Raw genomic sequence first — 8,565 nt, 5'->3', positions numbered from 1 at the left:
AGAGATTATCGGGAAAAAAACAGACAGACAGTTGACAAAAAATTTAAAAAGCATTATTTGGTATATGTACCATGTATATACCGTGTATATACATCCAAATGCATTTTGTAAAAAGCGGTTATTTTAATATTACAAACAGACACTCCAATTTTAATAGGTCTTTCTTTACCTATGAAATTGCCTGTTTTGATGAAATAACTTAACGCTCTTTTTTTTAATATTTTTTATTTTTATTATTCAAAGTAATTACCCATGGAATTAATTCATTTTCGCCAACCTAGTGGTAAGTTATTGATGCCTTTATTAAAAAACTCTGCTGGACGGGAGGCAACTAACTCTTCAAAGGTATTTTGTACTGCCTCTTGGGTATTGAATATTTTTCCCGCTAAAAAGTTATCCAAATTCTGGAAAAAGTGAAAATCTTTAGGGGCAAGATGAGTAATTATGAGAGAAGATGAGTACGGTGGATGGCGGAGAACTTCCAACTACAGCTCTTGTAACTTGAAGACCGTCTGCTGTGCAGTATGAGGTCACGCGTTATCGTGCAGGAGCAGCAGAGCCGAGCGATTGACCAAAGCTGGTTGGAGACGTGCGAGCTTCACATTAAGTTCAGTAAGTAAGTAATTGTGTTTAGTTCTTCACAGTTCACATCTGCAATAATGCTAATGCCGTATGGTAAAAAGCTGTGATGAGTGCTAGACCACCAAACAGTTACCAATACTTTCTTGGGAGTCATTGTTCGTTTAGGGCATTATTTAAGTACTGAACAAGGATCTAACCAACTAGCTGAGCGCTTGTGATTGTCGAATAGAATCCATTTTTCGTCACAAGTAACAATGCGATTCAATATACCTTAGTTTGTGTGTCTGTTGAGCAGTGCAAGGTACGTCTCGACGCGTATTTCGCACTGGCGTTCATTCAATTCGCGAGGCACCCATTTGTCGAGCTTCTTTACCTTGCCAATTTGATGCAAATAGGCCAATCTTGTTTTAGTGGTAACTTTGAAAGCTGCTGCTAATTCAGCTGTAGTTTGAGAATCATCAGCCTCCACAATCGCTTTTAATTCGTCATAATCGACCAACATTTTCGGCCGACCACGTGGTTCATTTCTTAGGTTAAAATTTCCGGACCGAAAGCGAGCAAACCAATAACGGGTGGTACGATCGTTAGTAGTGTTCATACCGTAAACGTCGTTGATGTGGCGTGCCGCTTCTGCCGCTTTGCTACCACGGCGGAACTCATACTCCATAATCACTCGAATTTTTAACATATCCATGATGACGAAAAACGTACAAATGCAATGTAAACAGAACGTTAACCATTAAACAAATGACTAATTATAAAAAAAAAAAAAAATTTATTTTTAAAATAAAAATAATTGAAATTCGAGTTCTTAGCGATTTTTTTAATAGCCATGTAGTACGACAAAACGGCAATTTCATTGGCGTAGACATAAAATTTATTTGTATAGATGTGTAACAATTTAATACAAATGTATTTATATTTTAAAATTAAACTGGACAGACTTTGAAATCTTCCAAATGTTAAATGTAAGCAATCCCTGCTCTAACATAATCAAAACACAGAAAAAAAGGCGCATTTAAAGTTTGCCGCCAGTAGGCTATTCAATTTTTGCCGTCCCTACTGATCTCTGTATTATCGGCAATTACTTCGGCTGAACTCTTTTTTAGACCGCCAATTCCATAATTCTAAAAAATAATCGAGTCTAGGGAAAATATATTTCGGCTGCCATTTTTTTTAGTTATTCATTGCTGTACAAAGATAGTGAACATGCCCATTCATTTTATCATCATATCATACACAACCGTATATAATAATGTTTTAAAAATAAAATTTATGCAAAATAGAGGCCCCCTAGGCTTCAGTCTACTCAGCCTACTGATAAATTACTACAGTTAACAGGTAATTTTGAAGCGTTAATCGTTTTAGTTTCCTTGATCCGTCTCGATAACTGTTTAGATGCGTTTCTTCTGAGTCCTAACAAAATCGACTTACAACGTTAATGAGTTGAATACGTTGTAATCTATTCAACATTATCATTAGAAGCAAATATAAACCACTAAACTTATCTACGAACTAGAACAAATAGTTCAGTTCCTACAAACATTAGCAACGTGATAACTGATAGTGATTTGACTAGACACAAACGTGATAAAACTACGAAGAAATGTGTTTACGTGGTCTAAAAGACGAACGTAACAGTTTAAATACGTAATATATACGTAAATATTGTTCCATATGAAATGAACCCATTTTTGGCGTGAACTTGTGGAGGCCTATGTCCAGCAGTGGATTATATTAGGCTGAAGTGATGATGATGATGATGATGATGAAATGAAATAAGTACAAGGATTTAATTCGCCATAAGGTAGACAAAATAATGAACGTCAAAAAAATATCTTTTATACTTAAAAAAATGACAGAAATAAAAAGTTAAGGTAGCATAAACAACCATCAATTTAAAAATTGCTACATCTTATTAACATTTAGTACATTGCAGCTTGGTTAATGTGGGTACATTTTTATCCAGCAATCTTAACTTGGCACAGTATTTAGTGAACACTAACTACTTCCTAGTGTCTATATACGAATATCTTCATATTTTCGTATATCCTTTATGCACAAGTTATATTACGTGTATAAGTTATATTGCGTATTATAAATATTTGTATACTTAATAACTACGCGGTATTATTTAATAATCATTTATTAATTACTATTTAACAATACATTATAATAATAAAAAAGTTTAAATGAAATAATAGTTTAAATGAAAAAAGTTTAAATGAAGTAATATGTCTACTTTGTAACAGATATTAAATGGATGAAATCCAGAATATAATAATATACTTTATTACACACCAAAATACAAACAAACAGAGTATATATAGTAAATAAAAGATGTACAAAAGTGAATAATATACATAACACAATAGCGAAGTCATTCCATTCATTGAAGCTATTCAATGGAGCACAATTCGTTGTAATTAGAGCACAAGATTGGTCTAATCGAATTAGCGAATCGTCAAACCAACTGCATTCTTTACATTAGAATTTATTTTAATGGCTAATATAGTTATTTTAAAGGTGTCATACTAATAAAAGTGTCAAATTGTATTATCAAGCAGCTTGGAAAAAGGGAAATTAATAGTAACTTAAAAACTTATTCTTTGTGACTTTTGACTTCGTATTAAAAATGCGATATTTAAACCAACACGAATTTTCATAAAAAAGCTGTATAGGTACTACAATAGTATTATCTAATCGGGATTTTTCTTTTATACGACTCTATCTAATGACTTAACTTGCTGAAGCTTACAATTGCTATAAAATACATGTGAAATATATAATACCATATGGTAGATTATGTAGTCGTAATCAAAGATTTGTTAACATATATTTGACATTAACAAGATATACTTGGTAATAATGTTCCTAGTGCATATTTTGAAGTAATATTTTTTTTTTCTACTTATAGTTTATGATTTAACGTACTAACTGTAGTATTGTGCTCACACTGTTCTTGGAGTAGGGGCGTCGATTTTTAGGCTTAGTATATTTATTATCTAGTTTCTAATTAAATAAATCATGTAAACACAAGGCAGGATTCACATCGAGCTTGGTTGTGAAGAAAAACATCGTGCGATAACCTACATTTCTCGGAAGAAATTATTATACATACACATATATCCACAATGGAACAGCGTTGTTTGTGCCTTTTGACAAGGATTAGTTCTTGTCCTACATAAAAGAAAAAACCAGGAAATGACTCACAAGCATTTAATGTTTAAGAAAGGAATTTTCTAAATCATTCTTCAACATTGGCTTTATACTTGATGAAAAAAATTATAATTTAAAAAAACACAGTTAAAGAATTGAATTGTTGAATGAAAGTACTTATTGTAGTACTAAGTAAATATATTACATGACTAGCTGTGCCCGCGAATTTGTTCGCGTGTAATTTAACAAAAAGTTATTGTTCTGTTCGCAGAGTTATAAAATAAGTACATTTCTGAAATAAAAGTATCTTAAATTGCTCCTTTTTACATCAGCTATCTGCCAGTGAATGTCCCGTCAAAATCGGTCTAGCCGTTCGAGAGATTAGACGGAACAAACAGACAGACAGACAGACTAAAATTATAAAATATTTTATTTTGGCATATGTACCGTATACATATGAATTTAGTAAAAAGCGGTTATTTTAATATTACAAACAGACGCTCCAATATTATTTATTTGTATAGTATACATATATACTCATCAAAGCTATCCCACGCTTACGGGCTTTGTCTTCAAGAAAAATGGGTAAGCTCGATTCAAGTGCATTTCTACGTAAAGAAGCATTGTACGGATTGTTAAGATTATTATCGTATTAATAACCATAGTTTAATATAGGTTTTAGGTTGAATTTTTTCTATAATTGAGCATTGTTATGGGAAGTTCTTTTCTCGATCAATAAAATCACTTGCTAGAAAATTCTATGTAGTATCAGATGTAGGTACATTTTTTTTAATTTTTAAATAAAAAGTTAAGTATATTGTTAGCATAATCTCGATTATTTTAATACGTTTCGTGACGTTATGCAACAGTGTTAATAAAAATAGTTCCCTACCCGCTAATACGTTTTGTAATGTCATGCAACAACGTCAATAAAAGCAGTCCCTACCCGTTCAGAGGGCTCTTTTGCTTCTCGGCTTTCGGAACGATGGGTCGTTGTTTCATGACGAGTGCGTTGATCATTTTTATATTCAAAGTAACGGTTGTTTGCTTGGTTAATTTAAATTGTAATTCTCGGTCATTATTTTCGATTAAGTTAGTGGTTAAGGTTAATTTTTGTGATAACTGTTATATTTGTAAAAATGAGTAATAAATAGAAGTTAAGTGTTCGGTTTTCTGTCTTTTTTTTAAATAAATAAGTTTGTTTCTCCTAAAAATATTATCTTAGAAATTAAAAAGAAAACTGAAGATTTGTTTGATTGTAAATTAGTAAAGTATTGTTATAAATTAATTTAAAATGCCAATTTAGATGAATTCTAGGTTTTCAAAATATTTTAGGCACTGCTCCGTGAACCTTATTGACTTGACGAATCGAAGATCTTTATTACATTTGTTTGAATTGAAGATATATTTGTTTTTCTCGTCTCAGAAACTCTTTGTTTACGCTAAGGCAGACTAATGCAAATTATCGTATTAAATAAGATGCGAATTTTCACTATTATTTAGCATCTAATGATGGGCTATGTTACAAAGATTTACGTAATATAAAGTTTGATTAATGAATCAGACAAATATAATGTATCATATTTGTTACAGTTTTTCGTAACAAAAATATGATCATCTTTAATCAAATTGTACGTATTACTAAAAATTGTAATATGTAACCGTCAACCAATTTCATTTTGCAACAAATTGTTATTTTAAGAAGTTAGTACGTTAGTCTTGAATTTTTTAGAATTAGGGCGTTAGTAGCGCGTCAATTATGAACATTTTAAAGTTTGTTAGATAAAATATAAATAAACAAATTGAATATATTTTATTAAGAACGTAAAAGAGGATAGTTATATCTAAGTTTGACCGTAACGTATGCAATCTATATTACTAGTAAGTCTAATAAATATTTAGACTGAAATGAATGACATCATTTTTTACTCGGGTTAATCATCTTTTAAATTAGTTAATGCTACTCATGATTTATCAAATCAGACAAAGGTATTCAAGTTTGTTAAACATACACCCACTTTGATGACGAGTCGATGCGCCCGCGTCTGTCATGTTGGGTAAATAGTGGGCATGATGTGCTTACGATAATGAGAAGCTTTTTTTGCTGTTACTGAAGCATGTGTTGTATGCATAATTTACACTTAACAAAATTGACATTTCGAGTCTATTTTATTGAAGCATCAATCTTATAGATATAGTCGGAAGGAAGTTAAAATACATTTCAATACAACGATCAATTTCCTTCGTGTATTCTCCATTCTAGGTGAAATTAGCAAAACCATCTGTGCTATGGCGCAGCGGTCACAGCCATGGATTGTACCTGTTGCGCTGGCGGTTGTGGGTTCGATCCCCGCACATGACAAACATTTGTATTGGCCATACAGGTGTTTGCCGTGGTCTAGGTGTTTGTGTAGTCCTTGTGGGTCTCCCCACCGTGCCTCGGAGAACACGTTAAGCCGTCGGTCCCGGTTGTTAGCATGTACACCTGATAGTGATCGTTACTCATCGTAGGGAATATATCCGCCAACACACATTGGAGCAGCGTAGTGGATTAAGCTCTGATCCTTCTCCTACACGGGGAAAGAGGCCTATGCCCAGTAATGGGCTATTACAGGCTGAAGCGAAAAATATAATTAGTATATAGTATATATACAATCTGTTAGCGTAATACGTATGTGTAATATAGAATTAGAAATAAGTTGTAATATTAAAAATAAATGTAAGATAATATGATGTAAGCTTCTTTGTTAGTTAAATAAATTGATAATTTGTGACTGTTGATGTTTTACATTAAATTATTTTTAACCAATGATAATGTATTATCATTGGTAGCTAGAATAAGGTTACATGTGTAGCTAAATAAAGAAAACAATGAACCTCGATCTTTATAAAGATCATCCTACGGGGAATATATATAAAAAAAAACTATTTCTTCCTTTTGTTTCCTTTTCAATGTGCTTGTATAATAAACAAAAACTTAGCTTAGAATAGGATTAAATAGACGAGAACCTACCCTTAGTGTGAATGCTGATTTATGCGAGAAAGATTGCGAGAACTGGAATGAAAAGAGTGTTAGTAGCTGCCGATCCCTTTATGAAGGAGGTTTAGTATTTTAGACCTTGAGACCTTGACAGAGTCAAGTAGGAATTATCTTGAATAATAAGACTTAGCTTAGAAATGTGAGCGGGGTAAGGGAGAGAATTCTTACAATGTCTTCTACTGAAGACACACCATAATGTTGTGAGGATTTAAAGTTCGGTGGACAGTAACAAGCGACTAATATACGTACCGTAGCGTTTTCAGCCCACTGATGACCGAGAACTCCGAACCCGCCGGCGGAAGTGGTGTATATTTGTACTATTGAGTATTTTTGATTTAGAATAAAAATATTCTAAAGAAAGATTCTATCTTTAGGGTTAGTCAAGATGTAATGAGCCGCCACGTGTCTATCCTGTCCATTATGTAGATTACATTACATTACACTACACTATTGCTAGTGTCCTCTTGTAATGATTTTCAGATATTTGAGGATGGTCGTCTTTATTATATTTCGAATATTGAAAATATATCTTTCTAATTTCTTTATAAAAGTAAAAAAGAGGTTATTTATGCGTTGCTACCCTGTTTCCTGTTCCCTGTTTATTTTGTGTATTTATGTTGTTATTAAGATTATGCTGATACTAAATATTAAAATAAATATTGTCAATGTAAGCGCAAAAAAAAAATTACATAAGAAACTTCTAAAACTATCAGTGTTCCTCTACTATATTATGCATGTATTATACATATAAACCTTCCTCTGGAATCACTATTTAGCGCCCGCCCCATGTCCATGGCATGGCGCCGTGTCGCAGCACGTAGCTGTGGACGGTGCACTAGGTATGCTGCGCGCAACTTGACAGTTGATATTTCGCAGTTTGTGTTTAGGCGTGCTTGTCTGGATATGGATCATAAAATTTAATATTGGATAATAAAATATTGGAAATGAAAAATGACCAACGAAATAAGTTAGGACTTAGTGCACTTTTTTATATATTACAGAAGATCACAGCTAAATAACACTGGTTTCAAGCAGTATTGTGTTCCTGTGGTGCAATTTGGGGGTAAGGTAGGCAACGCGCTTGTGATGTTTCGGGCGTCTGTAAGTTACGGTAATCACTTACTATCAGGTGACCTGCACGCTTGTTATATAAAAAAACTTAGTGCAGTTATATTGTTTCAAAGTAATAATGTCTCAAAAGCCAGTAGATAGCTTCTGTGAGTAACTTACTATATGTATCTCATACTTAGCTGTATCTTATTTCCGTTTGTAACTAAAGATCTATGAAGCGTATACCACAGCTTCCTTTCAATGTGAGAGGCCAATGTGCAACTAAGGTGACCATATGCGTATTTAGTCATGTACTAGTAACACTAGACCTTACACTTGTCTCAAGTTCCTGTTTGTAAATTTAATTCACTGATATTGATTAATTCGCGAACTAATCAAGTCTTCTGAACTTCTTTTAGATTAACTTCAAGGAGTTAAAATTGTATTGAAGAAAGTTTTTCACTCCCGCCGCTCGTCATTTTATTTTTAAATTCGTAATTAAATCATGTCCTAAAATATTTATTAACTAATTAGTTTAGAGAGTTTAATTGATAAGGACGGAAATAAAAGTTTAATCATTATTTACAATTACAACTTTTTCCAATATTTTACGGGTATCGCGTTTTTCGTTTATTTTAAAGATTTATTAACTAATTCTGTTTTTGTTACTTTAAAGGATTGAAATTATTTTAACAGCACACTAGATATTCGAAATTATAATTTAAGATTTATAA

The 8,565-nt window shown here is 32.4% G+C and overlaps 1 protein-coding gene across 1 annotated transcript; it reads right to left on the bottom strand.

The window, feature by feature from the left end:
- Positions 1-853: 853 nt before the first annotated feature.
- On the bottom strand, positions 854-1,276 carry LOC123664244 (histone-lysine N-methyltransferase SETMAR-like). Its single transcript, XM_045598838.1, has one exon. The coding sequence runs from the start codon at positions 1,274-1,276 to the stop codon at positions 854-856; it is 423 nt and encodes a 140-aa protein (XP_045454794.1).
- Between the last annotated feature and the right edge of the window lie 7,289 nt (positions 1,277-8,565).

Source organism: Melitaea cinxia, chromosome 21, assembly GCF_905220565.1.
Source record: "Melitaea cinxia chromosome 21, ilMelCinx1.1, whole genome shotgun sequence".
Lineage (NCBI taxonomy): Eukaryota > Metazoa > Arthropoda > Insecta > Lepidoptera > Nymphalidae > Melitaea > Melitaea cinxia.
Note: the sequence above shows the minus strand (reverse complement) of the source record. Positions and strands in the feature narration are given on the sequence as shown.

What these genes read in the sequence shown, in the direction of transcription:
- LOC123664244 (XM_045598838.1), bottom strand. Translation starts at nt 1,276, where the DNA reads ATGGATATGTTAAAAATTCGAGTGATTATGGAGTATGAGTTCCGCCGT.